At 30.9% G+C, this 24,936-nt stretch overlaps 1 protein-coding gene across 1 annotated transcript in view; it reads left to right on the top strand.

Moving 5' to 3' along the window:
• Positions 1-24,936, top strand: part of LOC134714896 (dmX-like protein 2) — a 102,197-nt gene that overhangs the window by 47,596 nt on the left and 29,665 nt on the right. Inside the window, exons 28-44 of the mRNA XM_063576592.1 lie at positions 189-475; positions 821-838; positions 1,237-1,565; positions 4,021-4,133; positions 4,662-4,907; positions 5,745-5,771; positions 7,540-7,679; positions 8,342-8,469; positions 9,593-9,726; positions 11,870-12,065; positions 12,820-12,943; positions 13,593-13,697; positions 15,122-15,133; positions 16,707-16,742; positions 20,291-20,415; positions 21,190-21,343; positions 24,160-24,243. Coding sequence (XP_063432662.1) covers positions 189-475; positions 821-838; positions 1,237-1,565; positions 4,021-4,133; positions 4,662-4,907; positions 5,745-5,771; positions 7,540-7,679; positions 8,342-8,469; positions 9,593-9,726; positions 11,870-12,065; positions 12,820-12,943; positions 13,593-13,697; positions 15,122-15,133; positions 16,707-16,742; positions 20,291-20,415; positions 21,190-21,343; positions 24,160-24,243 — 2,258 coding nt within the window. The remainder of the gene's footprint in view (positions 1-188; positions 476-820; positions 839-1,236; positions 1,566-4,020; positions 4,134-4,661; positions 4,908-5,744; positions 5,772-7,539; positions 7,680-8,341; positions 8,470-9,592; positions 9,727-11,869; positions 12,066-12,819; positions 12,944-13,592; positions 13,698-15,121; positions 15,134-16,706; positions 16,743-20,290; positions 20,416-21,189; positions 21,344-24,159; positions 24,244-24,936) is intronic.

The following is a 24,936-nucleotide window of genomic DNA, read 5'->3' as shown; positions in this document are numbered from 1 at the left end:
TAATGTTCCTGAATGGAATACATATTTAAAAGATTTGATCACCACACTGCAAAAATGCTATTGTTCAATAAAAAGGCACTACAAATAAGTTGTGTCATTGTGCCACATATGAGGCATTTGTTTATTCTAGTATGTTCCTTGGACAGTGGAATTGAAGACCATCTTTCACTTTATTTTTTGTATTTCAGGTCCTTCAGACTATGGGTTTGAGGACCAGCCCTCATTAGATGTACCTACCAGGCCAGCAAGGTCTATGTCTGTACGATCCGATTCTTCATACAAACCAACATTACATGAGGTTATCTTAGCAGAGAAGATGGACTTCCAATCCAAGTTAGAGAGAATGGCAAACAGAAAACAGTGGTTAAAAACACATCAACAATTGTTACGTACCCTAGCTAGTTATTGTATGTTACAAGGGGCCGGTGGAGGAGGATTGGCCTCAGTTCAGATGGAACTACTGCTGTTATTACAGGTGAGAGTTATCCCCTTATCAATCATGGACCAGACTGACTTTACTCTGTTAGTAAGAGCCGCCCATAGAAGAGGTCTGACCTCATCTCAAATAGAATTCCTGCTCTGATTAAGAAAGAATGTGGGGGATCTCTGTACTCAACAATCAACACATTTTTATAGAAGATGAGCCTCATTTTGATGACTTTCACTTTTTAGGTGTAGGAGTTGTAGGACATATGGTATGGATTATGTGAAATTATACTAAAAAAAATTAATGGTAGAAAACAGAGGAGTTTTTATTTCATTTCTGATTCATACAATATTAATACTTCTGTCTTTAGGAATGTTATAATGTATTTTACAGGAGAGCACACGACAACAGGTAAATTACCTTGCTTTGTCCTACAATCTTTCCTCTGTCAAGAGCATTTTTGACTTGATTTCTTAATCTTCCAAGGTTGATGACTGCTTTTGAGATACTTAAAATATAGTGCATTGATCTAAACATTCTAAAATTTCTTTCCATGAAATTTATCATTGAAATATATATATGTACTCAGATGTTTATGTTAGAAATGAGGTTATACTTGTCAAGAAAATTACATAACTCATGCATGATGCAGGAATCTAAAATCTGTTCTCAAAATATCAATGATGTCATTGTTCAAGTAATCTGTAAAATTGGAGTTATCAACAATGTAGATGTAGTTTCAGTCATTATCTCATTTTCAATTTCCAAAAATCTTTGCAATATTAAAAATAACAAAATATATTTTTCAGGAATTACAACAAGAGAAAACACAGCAGCAGTTATTATCTCCCTTGCCATTCCCTACAACACTTCCTTTACTGTCAGCAGCCATTGCTAGTTCTAAAACTGTGATAGCAGATCCTATCCAGCACATACAGTGTATGTCCCAGGATCTCCTGCATTCTGTCATAGAGATAGTGGCTCCACCTGGTGTGGATAGTGCAATAAACACTATATTTACGATGAGAAATTTGAGTATAGCATTGTCGTCATGTATATATCAATGTTTGTGCGACTGTGATAGTTTTGTTGTGTCGCTGAAGGAAAGTAATGATGCTAGTCTTGAAGGTTTTACTAGGTAAGTTTAAAAGGGATGGGATAATTGTTATCTAGATTGCACTTATAATGAAATTCAATGTCCTTTTGGCAAACTGTATCAAATTAGCTTGTGTCTTTGTATTTTGATTCTGTATTGGATGGGCAACAGCTCTATTTTTAAGCCAGGTACGGTAGCCTGAATCAAATGACCTGCTGTGGATGGTAGGAACCAATAGTTTAAAGGAACTGTTTGTTATTTTTATTAAATTTTTATTAGCTCACCTGGCCCGAAGGGCCAAGTGAGCTTTTCCCATCACTTTGCGTCCGGCGTCCGTCGTCCGTCGTCCGTCGTCGTTAACTTTTACAAACATCTTCTCCTCTGAAACTACTGGGCTAAATCAAACCAAACTTGGCCACAATCATCATTGGGGTATCTAGTTTAAAAAATGTGTGGCGTGACCCGGTCAACCAACCAAGATGGCCGCCAGGGCTAAAAATAGAACATAGGGGTAAAATGCAGTTTTTGGCTTATAACTCAAAAACCAAAGCATTTAGAGCAAATATGACAGGGGTAAATATGTTTATCAGGTCAAGATCTATCTGCCCTGAAATTTTCAGATGAATCGGTCAATCGGTTGTTGGGTTGCTGCCCCTGAATTGGTAATTTTAAGGAAATTTTGCTGTTTTTGGTTTTTATCTTGAATATTATTATAGATAGAGATAAACTGTAAACAGCAATAATGTTCAGCAAAGTAAGATCTACAAATAAGTCAACATGACCAAAATGGTCAGTTGACCCGTTTAGGAGTTATTGCCCTTTATAGTAAATTTTTAACCATTTTTCGTAAATTAAAGTAATCTTTTACAAAAATCTTCTCCTCTGAAACTACTGGGCCAAGTTAATCCAAACTTGGCCACAATCATCTTTGGGGTATCTAGTTTAAAAAATGTGTGGCGTGACCTGGTCAACCAACCAAGATGGCCGCCACGGCTAAAAATAGAACATAGGGGTAAAATGCAGTTTTTGGCATATAACTTAAAAACCAAAACCTTTTGAGGAAATTTGACATGAGATAAAAATGTTTATCAGGTCAAGATCTATCTGCCCTGAAATTTTCAGATGAATCAGTCAATTGGTTGTTGGGTTGCTGCTCCTGAATTGGTAATTTTAAGGAAATTTTGCTGTTTTTGGTTTTTATCTTGAATATTATTATAGATAGAGATAAACTGTAAACAGCAATAATGTTCAACAAAGTATTATCTACAAACAAGTCAACATGACCGAAATGGTCAGTTGACCTGTTTAGGAGTTATTGCCCTTTATAGTCAATTTTTAACCATTTTTTCGTAAATCTTAGTTATCTTTACAAAAATCTTCTCCTCTGAAACTACTGGGCCAAATTAATCCAAAGTTGGCAACAATCATCTTTGGGGTATCTAGTTTAAAAAATGTGTGGCGTGACCAGGTCAACCAACCAAGATGGCCACAAAGGCTAAAAATAGAACATAGGGGTAAAATGCAGTTTTTGGCTTATAACTCAAAACCAAAGCATTTAGAGCAATCTGACTTGGGGTGAATTTGTTTATCAGATCAATATCTATCTGCCCTGTAATTGGAAGATGAATCTGACAACCTGTTGTTGGGTTGCTGCCCGTGAATCGGTAATTTTAAGGAAATTTTGCTGTTTTTGGTTATTATCTTGAATATTATTATAGATAAAGATAAACTGTAAACAGCAATAATGTTCAGCAAAGTAGGATCTATAAATAAGTCAACATGACCGAAATGGTCAATTGACCCCCTAAGGAGTTATTGTCCTTTATAGTCAATTTTTAACAATTTTCATAAAATTTTAAATTTTTAATTAACATTTCCACTGATACTACTGGGCCAATTTCAATATAGATAGAGATAATTGTAAGCAGCAAGACTGTTTAGTAAAGTAAGATTTAAAAACACATCACCATCAACAAAACACAATTTTGTCATGAATTCATCTGCTTCCTTTGTTTAATATTCACATATACCAAGGTGAGCGACACAGGCTCTTTAGAGCCTCTAGTTAATAGTAATACAACAAATAAAATACAAAAATGGTTGAAATAAAAAGAGTAAATAAACAGATTTTAGTTAAAAGGGGGGTGGCTAAAAAAAGTTTGCTGTCCCATCCACACTAAATATTAACAGTATCATACATGTCATATGTCTGTATAAAAGTTATGTGTTCTGTTATAATTTTCCTGGTTTGATCATTTCTGATACATGTACTCAGTCTGTATTCAATAAATCCATAGTTTTAATGCTGTTTATAAGCTATAAACTTGTTGCTGCCATACATGTATATCACCAGGTTTTATAGAAAACAACACTTTTACACAATAACAAACAGTTATCATAGTTATTTTGTTACTATGTTGAAATTTTATATTATAAATTTACTTCATTCATTTCAAGAATATTTAATTAGCATAGTCCATGCATATTTTTTTTTCAGTCATAATTTTACCAGTAGTCAAGCAGGTCATTTAATGGCCGGAGTACAGAAGTATAGAAGACGATCAAATACAGGGGATGACATTATTAATACCTCACCTGTCAAATGGCCAGGTTAGTCGACTGTCACATCTTCTACTGCATGTCAGTTTCTACTATTTCTGTTGATAGTCACATCAATAGTGAATTTACTCCTGACAACTCACTTTGAAAAGTTGATTTTGACAAATAAACAATAAATATATACTGAAATCATCCTAATAAATGGGTTCTTTGCTGTGTACGAAAAAAAGAATGTGTTGTGATTGCCAATGACAGAACTCTTCACAAGAGACCAAATGACACAGAAATTTAAAACAGCTCTATGTCACTGTATGACCTTCAACAATGAGCAAAGCTAAAACCGCATAGTCAGCTTTTTTTCTACATAAATGGAAGGGTAAAAAAAAAAAGACAATGTTATTTTTAAGCTAGATAAAATGATACACTTTTTAATTATATTCTTCCATGAAAGTTTGTTTAGAAAAGATTGCTGTTTGTCAGGTGAAAAGAAAACACTCAAGTGAATATATGTATACTTCTTAGAGTCAATAGTAGCTGTCATTATCATCTTTCTATTAAGTAAGATCTTCTTTATTTTAGGTGTGACATCTCTAAGAGTGTTGTTAGCCAGAGAGAAAGATGAGGTAGCACCAAAGTTAAACATCCTCCTATGTGAGTCTATGTTAGCTGTCTATATCAGCCTTCTAGTCAATGCCCTGGCAGCTTATGATTGCCACATGTTGTACAGGCTGGTGGCACATAGATTTCATCAACAGTTATGGGCAGCTTTGTTTGGGGGAGGAGTTAAAACAGCTTTAAAACTGTCGTCGGGAACACCATTACCTCGTAAGTACTTATAACAGCAGGAGGGATATGGAAAAGTTAACTTTTTTTTATAAGCATAAGTTTTCTTTGTTTATACTTTTTAAGAGAGAACATATTAAAGTCAACATAGACAAGCATAAGGTTACCTCGTAAGACATAGTAAGAGTAAAAAAGTGGAACAAGTCTCCAGTTATCACAGAAAAGTCTTTTGGTGATATATTATTTTCTTAACAAAAACCTTACACATCAAAATATTCAAGGCATTTACTCTTACAGTCTTAAACATGTAAAACAAAACAAAATTATAGGTACATGTATTTATAAACAGTTACTCATAAACTAAACTGCAGAAATTTACATTAATGAACTTTATATGTTTAATCAGGGTAACATATCTTGGAAGTCAATTTATTGACTACCTGACATCAAGTTTACCTCATAATTGATAAGATGATGACAGGAAAAGAGCAGAGAGGGGACAAAATTTTAAAACGAATATGTGTGTGTCAGGCAAGCTTTTGAGCATGTCAGGTTTATATCTGACAATGCTCATATTTTGTTTGATTTAAAAGAAGAAAATTTGTCGTAGCAACTCATCTGATGACAAGATTTTTTAAATTTTTTAAAAATAAGTATATCAAGATACTGTTAATTGATAAATGAGATGTATGTTGGAAATTGCTACTTGCATCATTGTTATAATTGCAGTAGAAGACAATCAGTGAAAACGAAATATTTAAACGAAACCTTGCAAAAAAACCTTGAATTCAACAGTGGGAAAAAAGTACTTTACATTTACTACTGAAATCTTTTAGTAAAAATATTTTGATAGTGCTTATATTTCCTTATATTTTTAAGGAGACTCTGACATTTACTCAGATGCAGGTGAGCCATTGGTTATCAGTTTTAATTAAAGACCCCTATCTGGTTGTCCCTTTATTTTTTTCTATTCCTTAACAGAATTATTCCATCTGCTTCAGGAATGCTGAAATATGTTTATGATTTAGATACTGCTGGTGGAGTTTTATTTCCCAATGGTATCACCAGCCTTGTGTTCAGCACTTCAGTGTTGACATTAATTATCATTGATATGGTCATAATTATAAATTACTTGTCTAAAAAACTGTTGAATATTTGAAATAATAATTTTTTTCTACCTCTGGAATGAACTGCATTGTACTTTGGCTGTATTTGACAAAACTGCCAGGAATTTTATGTTCTGCAATGCTCTTCAAATTTGTACTTTATTGGGCCTATTTAACTTTTTTTATTCGAGCATCACTGATGAGTCTTTTGTAGACTTGTAAGTCTTGTGTAAATACAAGATTTAAATCCTGCTGTCTCTGATGAGTTTATGTATACAATGTATATTTGAATTTTTGTCCTTGTCCAGCAAGCTGTAATGATGTTTACAGCTAGTTGGACATTTTTGAAACATTTTTTCTTCTTAAACATTAAAAGTATGTGTAAAAAAGGTTCAAATGACTTCCGAACACCAACAAACCTAATTTGTCTGTAACGTTTACAGAGGATGTTTCAATAATATAAAAATGTGACATAGCCGAAGTTTATAGGTCTTCCATTGTGCATGTGCTACCTTCTTTTCTCTATTTGTATTCCCTGCAGTGTTTACTTTTGATAAAACTGTATAGGAATACTAATAAGCTATCTAAGATTTAACCTTTGACTGCTAAGAGATGCAAACTTTTAACCTTTGACAGCTAAGAGACGCAAACTTTTAACCTTGAATGCTTAGTGATGCATAAATGAGAGTGGACCAGGCTGTCAACTGATGATAACTGATATATTGTAAGGAGATAGGGACAACACTTGTCAGTCTTTCCCGTATAATCCAGTTATTAAGTTCCATTCAATTCAGCAGTCAGTAATGAATGTTGTTGGCAAAATGAATAATGTAATCTGGTAATTATAAATGGGAGTTAACTGTCATTGGGGTTTTAGTCTCTGCTCTTTGTCTGCAGCATAAAGGCACTTGCTAAATAAGTTATGTATTGTTATGTGAAATTACCATTCATAGATTGTATTGTTATTTGAAGCAAATGTTTTGGGGGTTTAAACAGCTGATTGTAGATAAAAAAAAATAAAAAATTAAACTATAACGAGATACCTGTCCAAGCTGTAACCAAACCTGTTTTGCAAGAAACTCAGCATTGGAACTCGTACATCGGGTCCTTTCACCCAGGATATATATAAGGCAAGCAGAGTCCTCTTTATTGATATGAAATTTACTTTTTTATTAAGTGGTATTTGGTTTTATACTTTCTTCTTGATAAAAGGAAAATGGTGTACATATCCATCTGGCAGGGTTCATCTGGCCTTGACTTCATTTACATGTATCTCTTATTATGATAAATACACTTTTAAAAACTTGTAGTTTTAAAAACCTTTAACACCTAAAGACATAAAATCAAACATGATAAGTGAAGTAGGCAAAGTATTTTAGCATGTGCACTATTGTTTTAAGTAACTTTGAGACTTATGCAGCCTAACATTTTTCTATAGATATTCTGTAGTCAAGATTATTAGAAAAAAATTATGAGTTGACGCTAATCATTTTATACTTTCATCCTGGGTTTCAATCAATTAGCTGTCAGCAATTATAGTCCATTTATTTTTGATTGGTTTATTACAGAGGATGATGAACTGTCGAGACAGAGAAGGAGGTTACATAATAAAGTCCTGGGTCCACATGTGCCAACAAAGGAAAAGACAACTTTCAAAGAAACGTTTCTACCACCAGAACTCAGTATGATTACATTCTTCATGACAAAGGTTTGTAGCATTCCTACATAAAAACCTGAACAGAAAAATACACATGTTTATTAACAATCACAGGGATCACAGGAACTTCTTCAGTGTCAGAATAAATAAATATTTATAACTTGATGAATAGATTCAGCAAACTTGTATGGTATAATTTTGTTGGTAGTACAAAATGTTTTACATTGAGATGATATCTTGATGTAGTTTACCAAAACACAGTAAATTCCTCCTAGATGGCTGGAGTGTGTCCTTTCACACAGGATCTGAATAATTATTTTATGGCATGTAAAAAATATAATACAAACAAGGTTTTACATCAACTTTTCCTTCTTTTATTTTGTTATACACTGTTACAAATATGGAAAAAAAAGAGTACACTTTCAGCACTGACCTTTCAGTTTTCTATGCATATTAAAGGTAAACAAAGAATAAATTGTCAACCATGTGTTCATGCCATTGAACACCACAAAGTTATTCCAATTATGAAATATTAAAGTTCATTAATAAACAGGGCTAAAAATCAACAATACAACAACAGATTCCAATTATATGAAAGTTTATTCCAAAATTGGTTTAATTTTTGTTTTATATCTTGCACAACTAATGAAAATTCACCATTATAGTTAAAAAGGATAAGTATGAGTTGTATATTAACCTTGATATTTTTTCAGCCATTTACAACAGGCTCTGGGTATGGAGAATTTAATTATGATTCAGAGGAGTCTTTGTCTTCAGAAGAGGAAGATTTATCAGAAGAAGAAGATGAAGATGATGATACATCAATGAGACCTAATACACTGTTAGTAATACATTGTTTATCATGAGACCAATCACTTAGTTTTTAATCAAACAGACCAATCACTTAGTTACTAATCAAACAGACCAATCACTTAGTTACTAATCAAACAGACCAATCACTTAGTTACTAATCAAACAGACCAATCACTTAGTTACTAATCAAATAGACCAATCACTTACTTACTAATCAAACAGACCTATCACTTAGTTTGTAATCAAACAGACCAATCACTAAGTTTGTAATCAAACAGGCCTATCACTTAGTTACTAATCAAATAGACCTATCACTTAGATTGTAATCAAACAGACCTATCACATAGTTTGAAATCAAACAGGCCTATCACATAGTTTGTAATCAAACAGGCCTATCACATAGTTTGTAATCAAATATATCATAGCTTTAATAGCAGACTTGTTTTTGTACTGTTACAAATCACAGTTTATGATTAAACTAAGTAAAGACCCGTCAAAATTGCATTTAATTGATAAATTCAACAACACTTACAGTTATCTTGATGATATTTTTTCGTTAAATTATTAAGAATTTTCTCAATATACTACTGAAATTTACTCGAAGGAACTTGGTAATAACTGTCCTTTCCTTTATTTAGATATTTCGGTTTTAAACAGGAAACTCCACGCTAAAATTTACAACAAAAGAGATGATTTTTCGTTCCCTTTTGAAAATTTTCCATTTTTAGATGGTGATGTTCCTCTGGCACCATCTTACAGTGTTTATATTTCAAAGCTCGTTCTTTTTGCCCGTTTCTGTTGTGATGTTTTTGATTTTAACAAAACACAATCTTTACAACATCATTACTTTAAAAAAAAAAAAAGGAAATAATTATCATAGATTACATGAAATCTACATCTGTTGTATAGCTATATATAAGTTGGTCCTAAAAGGAAAATTGTAATGCCCTCACCACTCAGTAGCTGTAGCTTATAAAATAACTTATTTACATGTTTGACCTTCTGTCGACAGAAATTCCTCCTATGTTGTCCAGAATTTTTTTAAGGGAAAATTGATAAGGAACTCTTCATTTTGGAATTTCCCAAAGTTTGATATTTTTGTGGTTTTACCTTTGCATAAGTGAACATAACTTATTGTTTTTCTTTTTTAGAAATTTTTCAGCAGCTGTACAACAGCATACAGATCCAAATTCATATTCATGGTGCTTAATAAGATATACAATTGTTAAATTGGTGCTAAACAACCTGTTATCATTCCTTCCATTGATTGGTATAGAATTACCAGGTAATTAACATTATGTCCATTGATTGGTGTAGAATAACCAGGTTATTAACATTATGTCCATTAATTGGTGTAGAATAACCAGGTTGTTAACATATAATGTCCATTGATTGGTGTAGAACAACCAGGTTATTAACATTATGTCCATTAATTGGTGTAGAATAACCAGGTTATTAACATATAATGTCCATTGATTGGTGTAGAACAACCAGGTTATTAACATTATGTCCATTAATTGGTGTAGAATAACCAGGTTGTTAACATATAATGTCCATTGATTGGTGTAGAACAACCAGGTTATTAACATTATGTCCATTAATTGGTGTAGAATAACCAGGTTATTAACATATAATGTCCATTGATTGGTGTAGAACAACCAGGTTATTAACATTATGTCCATTAATTGGTGTAGAATAACCAGGTTGTTAACATATAATGTCCATTGATTGGTGTAGAACAACCAGGTTATTAACATTATGTCCATTAATTGGTGTAGAATAACCAGGTTATTAACATATAATGTCCATTGATTGGTGTAGAACAACCAGGTTATTAACATTATGTCCATTAATTGGTGTAGAATAACCAGGTTGTTAACATATAATGTCCATTGATTGGTGTAGAACAACCAGGTAATTAACATTATGTCCATTGATTGGTGTAGAATAACCAGGTTATTAACATATAATGTCCATTGATTGGTGTAGAATAACCAGGTTATTAACATTATGTCCATTAATTGGTGTAGAATAACCAGGTTATTAACATATAATGTCCATTGATTGGTGTAGAATAACCAGGTAATTAACATTATGTCCATTAATTGGTGTAGAATAACCAGGTTATTAACATATAATGTCCATTGATTGGTGTAGAATAACCAGGTAATTAACATTATGTCCATTGATTGGTGTAGAATAACCAGGTAATTAACATTATGTCCATTGATTGGTGTAGAATAACCAGGTAATTAACATTATGTTCATTGATTGGTATGAAGAAAAAATATTATTGAAACCAATTATAGTATGAAGGTTCTTTGTGAGGTATTGACAAGGTTTGTTGATAACCCAACAAGTATGGCCTAAACAGGAAAAGATATGTATAACATTAATATAGATATAAGAAAAGATGGTTTGAGTGCCAATTAGACAACTCTCCATCCAAGTCACAATTTCTAAAAGTGAAGCATTGTAGGTCAAAGTACAGTATTCTGACTATTTAACACAGAACCTTAGCTCACACAGAACAGTAATCTTTAAAGGGCCCCCAAAAATGACTGGTGTAAAACCATTCAAAATGTCAATTCAACTGTTCAAAATTCACAAATTACTGTTTGCATTTAAAACATAATGGGACCAGAAGATTCCCTAGGAAATACTTAGATGTGTTGTTGTGAGGCAAAACAAACATTAAATAACTGGATGACTTGCGTCTTCATTAAAGTCATTGTTAATTTTAGTTTAAGTAGGGCTTTATAAAGGTTTACAGTCAGGGACGTATATATTAAAACTTTAAAAGTTGTTGATGGATTTTAATGAAATAAAGATTTTCTTAAACTTAAATGATTCCTATATTGATAGAGTTAATTTGGTTAAAAATGTTCATGTCCTTCATGTAATTTGAATTATTTAAGAAAGGAGGGTAATTATTTTTTGGGCATTATTCTACATTTTGGGTGAAAAACACAATAAAACGTAGTTCAACTGTTCAGCTAAAAACTTAAAAATTCATGATTGATTTTGATGAAATTTATTTTGTCTGAAGTCTTAATGTTTTTTACATGTACAAAATGTACAGAAGAATTTTTATGGTTATCAATAAGGTATAAGATTAAATATAAGCAATTTAAAAATGTATAGAAGATATGTTCAAATCCAACGATTCTCTACATATTTTCCAAAAATTATGAGATTCCAATCCTTCTATATAAGTCCTTGTTTACAGTTAATTTGAATTTAAGAATGTTCAAGTTTGTGTTTTTAATTTACCAATCTTTATTTATTTATTCTGATACAGCGTGTTTAAAATCTTTAGGACATATACAGCTGCTTCCCCACTGCCTGATACAGGATCAACTTGGCGACTTAGTTTTTTCAATACGAGAGTGTATGTTTGAGTAATAAGACATGTGTTTTACTTTCAGAATTACCAGTGTGTTCACCATTAATGCATGCTGTATTTAAAACCTTAGAACAGTGGTTAGAAATGCTGCTGAGTAAATTAGACATGTTCTCTGGTCCACCAGATGAGTTCTTGTCGTCCACTGCATTAGATACAGTCCAGGGACAACCACATTCCAAGTACCAGGCTCTACTTAATACCAATAATACACCATTTATGTAAGTTAGGCTGCATGATGATACCAATAATACACCATTTATGTAAGTTAGGCTGCATGATAATAGTAATAATACACCATTTATGTAAATTAGGCTGTACATTTTACTGATTTGTCTTTATCTTTAAAATAGATATGATTTGAGAACAACCTAATCCTAAGTTCTACTTAATACATTACTAGATGCAGTTCTGCCACATTCTATAGTCACCTGACTTGTGCTAAATATAAGTAAATGGAGTGAAGAGACCTGATTTTAATTGTAAAATTATATAAATGCAATCAAATTCTGTATGTCTGAACAAAGATGTGTTATGATTGCCAATGAGAAAAAAAAAAACTGGCTTGATAGTTTTCCAGACTACTTTTGAGATAAATAAAACAGAGTGTTTGAGCACAGTATCCTATACATCATATCAACAAACATTTCAAGAAATTGATCAATGAAATATATAATCAGATACTCATGTTACAAAACTTTGTGTATTTGAAGACCATGCATGACAAGAAAATCTGTTAATATTTTAGAGTTATCTTTCTTTGTTCATAATAGTTGCATAATATAATGCCATGTTTAGTTATTAGTTTCAAACCGCTTTGAATGGTTTATATCTCTAGACACAATGGAGGAACATCATGATCATTTGCTATATTTTTGTCTCATTGATACATCTTTTTTCTCTTCTTTTTTTTTGCATCTTATTTCATATACAATGTTAAATGTTGGTTTCAGAATTTTGTTTTTGTTTTTTCAGTGATAATAATACAACATTAGCTATTAAAAGATTATGGTTCCATTTAATAAGACAAGAATGTTTGAAAGAAATATTTCTGAGATATGTGTTTGGCAAACGGAAAATACAGCACCATGATTCAAAAGTATGTATGCACAATATGTATGAATTTCCTGTCTGGAGGGACCTTCTTTCCCAAGTTTTTGAAATTGTTTTATATTAGATGAGCTAAGCGTGAAGCATTTCTTTAATTGGTATTGATGAAAAAAGCATAAATTAAGACATGTACATTTGAATGTTTGCAGTATTTAATCAAGAATTAATTTCTCACTTAGATTGATATAATAATAGATTATTGGTGATCATCTCAAAGAGATTGATTTTCTCGCTAGAGCCGGGACGTCGAAAGAGTTGAGATGAACAATGATAATCTTTTTATCGCTATTTTACCTATGACGACGTTGTCAATTTCATGTCAATTTCATGTCAATTTTGTTAGCAACGCCATGTGCATGCTGAGTTTCTAGCAATAATTTTCCATCTCAAGCGAGTAAGCATGATATGAAAATTATCACAAAAAAGATCAAAGGAAAAATGCACAAAATAGTAATAAAATGTTATCTCTGATTGTTTTAAATTTTGACAATAATATCAGAGCAATTTTATTTCATGCAGAGTCTTTTCTACCATCTATCGGAAAAATTATATTTTTAAACAGATAAGCATGAAAAAAATCTTGAGTAATGAACTAGAACTTACATTGATATTGTTTCATTGTATAATTTATGATACAGGGAGAGCACAGTCTACAAAGTGATTCATTAGATAGTAGAATAAAAGAACCAATGAAAATCATCCATAAAGAACAAGATATTATAACAGCCTTTGCAATAAATCAGGTGAGCCTTGACATTGTCTTGTGTAAAGATTTAAATTTCTGTTGACAAATTAGATTCAATGCTAGTACAGGTTGCACTTTTGTCATGACACATTCATACTGTTTATTTTTGAAATTGCTCAGTCATAAAATGCATGGTTGATCATTGCATCAAACATTTTTCATAAAACCTATTGGAATCACTAATTCACTACCTGGTGTACAATATATTTTGATATTTGACTTATTTTAGCCTACAGCTATATGTTTCACTTATACACACTGTATTTGATCAAGTTTCCTTGTATTCATCGTAGATGTGGACAATCATAAGTAAAATAGACAAACATAACTTTAAAAAGTTAACCAAAAAACAAAATAATTGGAAAATTTGATTATTTATTTGTAAGAACATAACATTTACTTTACAAAACTAATTCAGGGTAACAACATGGAGGTAAAAAGTCACAACAATTATTTTCAGCTTCTTTACTGACAAATTAATATGTCAACTATTGCACTTTAACATCTTATCCACATGCATACAGGTATACTAAGGTTGTCGGGGAGAATTTATTATGACAGAAAATACTTGTCAGTAGCATGTGAACAATATTCTGTGGCAAAAAGAGCATAATAATAGCACACATACATGTATATAATGTTTAGACTGTATAAAAACTAGCATATTGTGATATAAAGGATTTGTGTCAGACTAAACATTGTAATTAGTAGTTAATATATATGTTGTACAATGAAAACATTGTTGAACTAGATTATCTAATGATACATTCGTCACAAGATTTGTTCAATTTCCTGAAAGCACATGGTCACTGTTATTTCAATTTCATAAAAAGACTATTCTTTATTGGTATTTTTCTAAAATTAATTTCAATTGGCATCCATTCCCCATCTCGTCTTAAAACTTTACAAGATTTTTTTCTCTGAAATTAAAGGACCTGTTGAAATACAATTTGATTCTAATCATCTCATGTTTGCATGTCTTTTTTAAATAGTTTGTCTCTTGTCCTCACCTAAAACTTTCAAATCTTTTAAACATGGTGGAAATCATTTTACGAATCATTTGAAATGAAAATATTTTAAAATGTTACATTTGTGAACTTATATCAGAATCAAGATCTTTGAAGTTGACCCTGATCAAATATGACTTGCACCAAGACTTTTATTAATAGTTCTTAGCCTGTTCTTCTTGCATCATAGTTATGTTAAGAAGTCAGTAGACTCGCACAGGCTACATCTTTTAGTTGTTATACAAGTGACTGAAATAGGATTCAGCATTTTATGTATTAAGAATTCCTATATTCTTATAATCAGTGTAATTTTAGGTACAAAAGTTGAAATGTAAAATTTTGCAGCAACAAACATCAATTTCTAGCAAATTCACTTTACAAAATATGAATGAATCTAAATTTATTTTTGTTGAAGATACAAGGATCAGTAAGTTATCTGTGCTTCAAGTTTTGTATGTTGCTTTTTTATGATTTATAATCAGGGCAATTGATATTTTAGAACTAATTTCATCTTAGAATAAAGTTATGTGATTATTTAGGCTTACCTTCATTTGATCAGTTGACATCTAGTCATGTTTGAGCATTGAACAAGAATCAGGAGTCAATTTTACAAAATAAATTACGACTAAAGTTATCTTCAGTATACTGAATTATTCATGACTTCAGATCACTCTTAATTGTAAGTTTTTTTGTGAAACCAAGCCCAGAGTATAAAGACTAGAGCTACATCAGTGTGGTTTTGTACTGTGACCTCTACATCAGTGTGGTTTCGTAATGTGACCTCTACATCAGTGTGGTTTCGTACTGTGACCTCTACATCAGTGTGGTTTCGTAATGTGACCTCTACATCAGTGTGGTTTCGTACTGTGACCTCTACATCAGTGTGGTTTCGTAATGTGACCTACAGTAAACTTCTATCTCATTTTGATGTCTAATGAAGAGTTGTTGTCATTGGCAATACAACATCTTGTTTTTATATTAAATGAGATATACATGTATAAAAGTAAAAAAATGAATGAAGTTTATATGATGTTGATATTTTAAAATTGCTTACAAGAGTATATATGGGGAGGTGAGTGGAGACATCAAGGATTTGTGGGTTGCTTAGCTTCATTTCCTCCATCCTGACTTATGTTTCAGATTATTTTATATTTATAATGTGGGTATGGACAAATTAAGGGCAACTCTAATCAAACAAGTCGTGTTTTAATTTGTACAAATTCTTTACCTAGTTTAAGATAGATTGAGGTCGTCTTAGTTTAAACAATAGAATTTTGAAATACTTTGCCAAAATGTAATTTATATCTTGCTTTCCTCAAAAATATGTTTTTCAATCTTAAGGTGTGTTTGTTATTTATAGATTATAAGTGGATGTTTCTTGAAAAACACCTCTTTTCTGTTAATAAAAGAAAACCAAACAATAAAATTAAAAAAAATATGAGAACATAGCCCTTGTAATAAATACTTTCAGAAAATAAATAGAATATTGGGTCACAATACTCATTTTCTGTTTACCCATCAAAATCATCATAAAGTTTCATTGAACTCCCCACATAAAGCTTTTAAAAAATAAATAAAACGAAAGTAATAATAATGTGTATTAGAAAAAACAGCTGTAATAATATTATAAATCAAAATTTAAAAAAAAAAAAAGAATTACTAATAATTGCATGCTCATCTCAAAATCTTTGGTTGTTTTAACAAGTCAAGATGGCAGAAAATATCTGATCTGCTTTAAATGTTTACAAATTTACCTAATTCCTCTTGCATGATCCAGAAACTTGTCTTCATGCATTAAGGGAAAATTTAAACACCAGAATTTAAAGTGATTTTTTTATTGTTTAAAACTATATAGATAGATAACTCTGATACAAAACAGTTAGAACAAAGATTTCATTTTGACTGAGTATTTTATATTTTTTTAATGATGTGATAATAAATCTATTGTGTGTCATTTATTCATTTAAATTCTGATATGGTGAATTCATATCTCTTGTCAGAATCTTTTCCATTTTGAAAAAGAAGATTTGAAAACAGTATGTAATTTGCACTGCACATTAATGCTATTATTAACTAACATGTATAACCTGTACACACTAATCTCCTACCCAAAGTAGACCAGAGTCTCTGTAACCATAGTGACAGTATTTGTGCTTCCGTGTCTGAAAAAAAAACAATAAAAAGAATGTTGATGCATAGAATTTAATTAGCCAACCATGCAAGGGCTGTATAGCCAGTCAAGGTCATTAAAAACTCGAATTCAATTATTCCAAGTAATACAAATATTCTTACACCAATTGTTGATAGTCCCCCAACCATCAGTTTTGTTATGTTAAAAGACAGCTTTTCAGGATATTATATTACTAATGACTTCCAAGTAATCATATGTTGATTATATTCACATTTATTCAATGTATATATTCAATCATAATATTTAATCAGACAAAATATCAATTAAAAGTTTTGTGATTTTATCTCTAGGACTTATGGCATAGTTACTGTGTGTGTCCTAATATTTTTTCCCCATCATTGATTGCAAAGTACAAAACCATCATTTGTTCAGTTCCCTTTCTATAATTTCCCTTTGTCAAGTGAAATAATATAGCTAATATTAGTTTAATGATATACTGATTAGATACAGCTTTTATCTGCTTAAAATCTGGACTCTTTATACAATAACAGTAATCCCTTTGTGAAATTTATCTAAGGATTTTCACAATAATATTTGTTGCAGTAGATTAGGTTTTCTTAACACTGGATGTTATTTTTATACATTTATATATTTGCATGTTAGAGTGGCATGATGTAGGAAACTTTTAACAACTGTTTTTTGGAAAAGGTGACCTATACTACCAATCCAAGCTCTCACAGAAAAAAGTAAAATCACAAAAACATGGAATGACGAGGAAAATTCAAAAAGGAGTGTCCCTAATCAAATGTCAAAATTAAAAGCTCAAACACATCAAACAAAAGGATGACAATTTTCATATTCCTGACTTTGTACAGGCATTTTGTTATGTAGAAATTGGTAGATTAAACCAAGTTTTATAGCTAGCTAAACATCTTGTTTGTATGACAGTCTCATATTGTACTGTATGTTGCCTTTTAGGTTAAATTAAGTAGAAATTGATGAAGTAATTTCAGTATGACTCTATACTTTTTCTTAAGAAACAAAGCCATGTTCTAATTCCAATAGAAAATGAAGTGCATGTGTATTTTCACAGGTATAATTTCAAAATCATGTGATTATTAAACACAGCCAGAGATTAAAATGAACATTTTTGTTATGGCTTGCTAGGAAATGAAATAAAATCTTAAATTTATGTTAAGATTATCTTTATACTGTCTAAAACTTAGTGCAATGAACTACTATATTAATCAGATAATTAAGTTTGTATGTAGGACTTTAAATTCCCCAACTTGTTTGAACTATCAAGGTAAATTAGCAGTGCATTTGTTTTATCATCTTTTGTTGAATAGGAGACCAGGCCTTGCGGTCAAAAAACTTTCGAGCACGATATTTGTAATCAGACTCAAGAATCAACCAATCAAAATACTGGATTTTGTGTTTCGAGCACTTATTTTGTACTCAGAGTACTGAGTAAAGTTTTATGACGAGAGCACAGGGCTCATGGTCATAAAACTTTCGAGCATGATTTTTGTACTCAAACCCGAGAACCAACCAATAAAAATGCTGCATTTCCTGTTTCGAGCGTGATTTTTGTGCTCCGAGTACTGAGCAAAATTTTGTGACTTCAAGGCCTAGGATGTTTTTTTTATTTTAAAGTGTTGCACAAACCTGAAGATCCTTAAGGTACATTAACTCTCCCCCTTTTTGGGGATATTTTTTTAAAAACACCTTTATGTAGAGAGGAATACCACGGAAGAGAAGTTGTATTGAGAGAGATTGTATATGTCATCTAGTTCTATTTACAGACAACTTTACCAATTGTTAATACATGTCACAAATTTTGTTCCTAGATAGTTTGGTAGGGGAGGGAGAGTGTAGTTAGAATATATAACAATGTGTATATCATCTAAGTACTTCTTACAGACACTTTATCCAGTGGTTTATGTAAGTGGGACAATTTGTTTCTGGATGGTTTGATGGTTTAATTTTTGGTAAGGGTGGATGAAGAAAAAAAAAAATTGAAAAAAATAAAAATTGAAGATTAAAAAATTATACCACTGTAATATAGATTATATGTTATTTGATAAATACACATGAGATTTTTATTTTATTTATTCTTGCATGTACTATATTTTGCATGAATCATAATTTAATTTTTATTTGTTTATGATTTACTTGTTTTTCTTTGATCCTATGCAAAATTAAAAAGAAAAAAACATGTATGACTAACACTTATCTTTTGAAACAATTAAGGTGGTACCTAACACTATAGGGAGATAATTCTGTAAAATCAGCAGAACGTTTTAATGACGTCTTGTTGTCAAGGGAATATTAAGCTTCTCAATGATCAAAATACGTTTTTGTCAAACTGCTATATAACCAGTGTAATTTTTCTGATTAAAAATTTGGTTCAATTTTTTTGAAATTTTTATATTTTTGTCAAAAGTTCAAAGTAAATACTTTGTCAAAATTTAAAAAAAAATAAATGAGCCAAATTAATTTTAGTTCAAGTGTTAGGTACCACCTTAAACATGTTTAGAATTCGAGGGCATCCCATTTACATTGTATTTCTCCTTGCTATTTTATATTGTGACAGATATCTAACATGAACTGTATAAAGTTTAAAAAAAAACCAATGTACCGTTCAAAAGACCTTTTTATTAAAGATTGATTAAAGATGATCAGTTAAATGTTAGTATGGAGTTCTTAAATATTTTTTTTATAATATGGCTGGTAGATGCAAATAAAAAAAAAAAGATTGTGAAAGTGAAAAGAGCAGGGAGCCTAATATAAGATATGTAGTAGTACCGGTATCTGAAATAAATTTCCTGAATGCAGTTTGTGTAGACAATTGTCTGTTAAAGTTTATTTTGTTTTCTGCTCTATTAATGTGGTGATTGAATGTCAAGTACTCACAAAACATATTTATTTTAAATGAGGAAAATTGATTAGATACTTGAACTTCATAAGAAAAACACCGATAAAACACCCCACACGGTTCTAACTTATTCATTTTTTTCGATAAATAATTCCATTGGTGAAGCTTTAGAATCAGAAATTTGATATATATATATTAAAAACAATAAGATACATGTATTTTAATTTATTTAGCATGTTTATAGATGCCAAACTCAAACTTTAAGAAAGAGAATACTTATCGAAGATATACTTTTTTTTTGAAAGACAACTCACCAGAACTTTAATGAGAAAAACTCCTGATAATTCTATAGTTTTTGTACATAAGTGAAATTTTCTCCTACAAGTACATTTTCTTCACCACTATAAATATGGCATTAGGTAAACTAAATGTTAGTTTATTGGTACTACATGTATATCTAATTTAAGTTGAACCAATTTACATTAAATTTGGAAAAAAAATTGTATTTTGCATGTTTATTTATGCTAATTAGATATCTAATTTCATATTGATTGTGAAATATATTTTATTCACAGGCTAATTCCAACTGTTTAGCATTATCAACCCAGAAAGAAATCATTGAGTTGGATGTTGGTCCAGTGATAAACCCACCAGTCTGGTTAGAAGATGAGAACGAGATGGACATTGAACAGTTTAAAAAGTTTGTATCTGTAAATTCAGAAATTATAGCCTGAATTTAGTTTTCTGTTTTGTCATTTTAGACTAAAATGCTAATTTAATTTTTGTGATATTACAGAAAAATCCTGTTTAATTCATGTAAAAAATTTCAAATAGCAAGGTGAAATTATTGCGATTATAACCCTGTTGCATTTTTCGCAATAATAAAATCATCCCAATAATTTCTGAATTTACAGTAATAAGATACATCTTTGGTTGTAATGTTGAAATTTTTTTTTAACTTTGACCTACATTGTATGCATGAATGATTCTAGTTATATTTAGCTCTTAGAAAAATAGTTGTTATAAAGAAACTAGATATTGTCTATGGACTCACTTTTGAAAGTATTGATTGTTGATACAAATGTGAGAAAAATAATATAATCTTTATCATATCATGCATATCACAAGCTTTATAATGCTGCTTTAAGGAGCATATGATACACTTTTGATGCAACAGTGTTTTTTAAGAAAATTTGCATATAAGCTATTGTTCTCCTCTTCAATGTAAACATATCATTAAAAATATACTTTCATGCACTTTTTTTTGAGAAAATGGGGGTGAAAATTTAGTCATTTATTTACATAATTACCATCCCTATAACTGTATCATATGCCCTTAATGCCCCAATCTAAGAAATATTAAAAGAATAAAGTCGGCTTCTTTTATTTGATTGATATTAAAGCCAAGATCAGGATGTGATACCCAGATGACCAGACCTTATACATTAAAAAAATCATTTGTTTTATATTTCAGTCCAGACCAAGGTACCACAGGGGAGATTGTAGACTTCTATGTAGTCCAAACCCATTCAGATGGGCAGTCTCAAGGAAACTCAAGCCCTCAAACAGGAGCTTCAACTCCTACATCTGGTGTTCAGTCAACCATGACAGGGAGATCAACAAACATGGTTAGTAGACAATCTGTAACTAGTAGTATTGTTTACTTTGTTTTAAAAAATCACTTTTCAATGAAGTCTGCACTAGAAACGAAACCCTTTTGAATTTGATTTATATAATATTGAAAATTGTTTATTAAAAATGATTAAAACAAAATTAAATGATACTTACCCCCTCTAAGCTTATGAAATTTGTTTTGTGAATAAAAGATGGTGACTTAATACTTTAATATTATGTTATGTACTAATGGTAAAATTGAGGGTGATAAATATTATATATATAGATAGACAGGTGTAAAACCCTTTCAGATGGCTTTATAAACCATTTTTAGATTTTGTTATTAACTTGGAGACCATGAAAGCTAAAATTGAATTTGTAAATTGAAGTTCATTAACATTTCTCAATGTTTAATTTGGAAAGAACACAGATTCAGAATAATGTGGAGGAGTGAACCAGTCATCTAATACTGTATCTGGTATAAGTGTAAATAAACAATTAGCAGATTTATATGTTATACAGTTTAATGAACCAAAGATTTCCATTGTTTTTGTTCAATTAATGAGTATTTTATGATACTAGCGGTATTTCAAACAATGGAAAAAGTAATCTTATTTTTCCCAATAGAACAAATCTATAGTGAGTATTTATGTGATAGATGTGTACTCTTTCTGTAGGCTAGTATTTGTAGTAGTGCAGCTTTGCTCTAAGTCCATCAGTAGTATCAATACATGCTATCTCTTTAGTCAAGAAATACTAAGTTCTGTTTAAAAAACCTGAAAACAGGACCTTGAAAATCTTTTAAAAAATTAAAATTTCATAGGTCATTTTTAAAAAGGTTTCATTTTTCCAATCTCTATTTTTTTAAGAGAAAGAGAGGACACTTGTGCTGGGATTTTTTTTGTGTGAAAATTGAAAGATTTAAGTGATGTTCATGTATAACTTTAGTGAATTACATAAACCGTCACTGTTCCCTTTAGTGAATTACATAAACCAACACTGTTCCCATGAAGCATACTGTTAAATAACCACATCACCAAGAACAATTCATCTTTGGAAGAATCCATGCATGGCTTGGCTTTTGTGTTTTTCTGACAACCCTGTTTTTTATTAATTAATCCATGCTTTAATTTTTTATGTAAAAAAATCCATCATATGTCTAAAGATTCTCTGAAACCATGCTAACTGTTTGTCTAGCAATTTTTCTATGAAACCTCCTTGAGCAAATTTGTTGAAACCTTCTAACTCTAGTATTTGTGCTCTGAAATAACTCTAGCACATGTATCCTTTAAACCATGCTGGACTTTTTGTCTGGCAAATCTTATCTGAAATCACTCTACTTGTGACTATAGCTGAAATATTCTGACACCAAGTGGCAATTTGTCAAGCATATATCTCATTTGAAACCAATCTAGCTGTGTATGGCTAGCCCATATTCTTTGAGACCATACTGACTTTGTTTCTAGCATATCTCCTCTACAAACACTAGTTAATAGTGCCTGTGTGACATATGATATATCTTCTGAAACCTTTTGACTATTTGTCCAGCTAATATCCTCTGAAACCACTCTACAACATTTGTTTAGCCATATCCTTTTAAAAACACTCGACTAGTGGCTGTCTGGATTATATCCACTGATATCATGCTGACTGTATCTTGTATCTCATCTGAAACCTCTCTACTTTCATCTGCCTAGCCATATCCTTTGAAAACACTCTACAACATCTGTTTAGCCATATCCTTTGAAAACACTCTACTAGTGGCTGTCTGGATTATATCCAGTTATGCCATGCTGACTGTATCTAGTATTTCATCTGAAACCTCTCTACTTTCATCTGTCTAGCCATATCCTTTTAAAACACTCTACTAGTGGCTGTCTGGATTATATCCACTTATGCCATGCTGACTGTATCTAGTATCTCATCTGAAACCTCTCTACTTTCATCTGTCTAGCCATATCCTTTTAAAACACTCTACTAGTGGCTGTCTGGATTATATCCACTTATGCCATGCTGACTGTATCTAGTATCTCATCTGAAACCTCTCTACTTTCATCTGTCTAGCCATATCCTTTGAAAAGACTCTAGTAATGGCTGTCTGAACTATATCCACTGTGTCTAGCATATATTCCCTGAAACCACTCTACTAATGTCTATCTAGCACATATCTTCTGATACCATGCAGACTGTTTCTAGCACATCTCTTCTAAAACAACTCCACTAAAGGCTGTCTGAATTAAATCCACTGATAACATGCTGATTGTGTCCTGCATAACTGCTCTATCACAGGGAAAAAATATACCAATTTCTCAGTACAACCATAATTTTTAGAAAATTGTATTTCTATGAAATTATATGAATCTTTCATCTTGTACTGATAAACATATGCTTTTCAATATTATGCAGAGATTCTGAATATTTGATTGATTGTTATTTTAGTTGTTATACATCCCAACTACAAATCTACAAAGCCAGTTAGAGTTTGTGTAACAGATCTAGATCAGAATAGGAGAAATTTAAGATTACAATTGGAAATGTTCATGGGATATATATGTACATGTATCATGGATACATGATGAGCTGGTGGTTTTTAGAAAAATTATGAAATTTGTCCCTTTCTGAAGTTCTTAAAAATTGCCATTATAGAGCATATTGAGAATTGCACCATGGTTAATTATACGTCTTCTTATTTGATCATTTATTCTGATTGTCTGCATTACATATTGATAACTTAATTACTTCAACGAATCAATTCCTGACTTTACAAATAATACATATAGCATTGAGTCTGTTTATTTCTAAATCATTGAAATATTGATTTGCTATTTAGGGTAAAAGTATACATATACCAGGGATAACCAACCCACAATTCTCACAAAAAATTTTGGACAGAAGTCGTCGTCTACTTAAAACGGTAAATTCTGTTGTAATGTGGTAGATCATTGTTGTCAGTGGTAGCTTAAAAATGTTGTACAATTTGTTAATTTATCAACTTAAAAATGTTGTATACTTTGTTAATTTATCAACTTAAAAATGTTGTACAATTTGTTAAATTATCACATTTGTTTCAATCTACTATGTAAAGTTAGTTTTCTTTTCATTAGATTTTTGTTGTGTCTGAATGTATTTCTTATTTGATGTAATAGAAAGGGAAACAACTCTATAAGCAGTTTCCATACTTTAAAACATCAGAAATTCAATTCAAATTAATTATAGCTATGCAGTTAGAGGTTATAGTTGCAATTGTCATGCATTCAGATGAATTTAATGACTTGTCAATTCAAATACATGTACATGTCTATGTAAATAAAATTCAGTTATACATATATAATAAATGGCTCATTAATATAAATTTCTATGGAGTTGAATTAGAAGGATCATAAAGGAAGGATTATAAAAAAATAAAAAATAAATTACTTTCTGAATAATTAAAATGCAGACAAGAATAGTTTGTATAATATATAACCAAACAGTGTTTACTTGTATCATTGACCTTTTGTTCATATCTATATAGGAACTGTAGGAGGATAGGTGAAGGAGAGAATTGAAGGATTTTTCAGGTTATACACAACAACAAAGATTATCTTATTTACTTGTTCAATTAACA

This window comes from Mytilus trossulus, chromosome 4 (assembly GCF_036588685.1).
Source record: "Mytilus trossulus isolate FHL-02 chromosome 4, PNRI_Mtr1.1.1.hap1, whole genome shotgun sequence".
In the NCBI taxonomy this organism is placed as follows: Eukaryota; Metazoa; Mollusca; class Bivalvia; order Mytilida; family Mytilidae; genus Mytilus; species Mytilus trossulus.
Note: the sequence above shows the minus strand (reverse complement) of the source record. Positions and strands in the feature narration are given on the sequence as shown.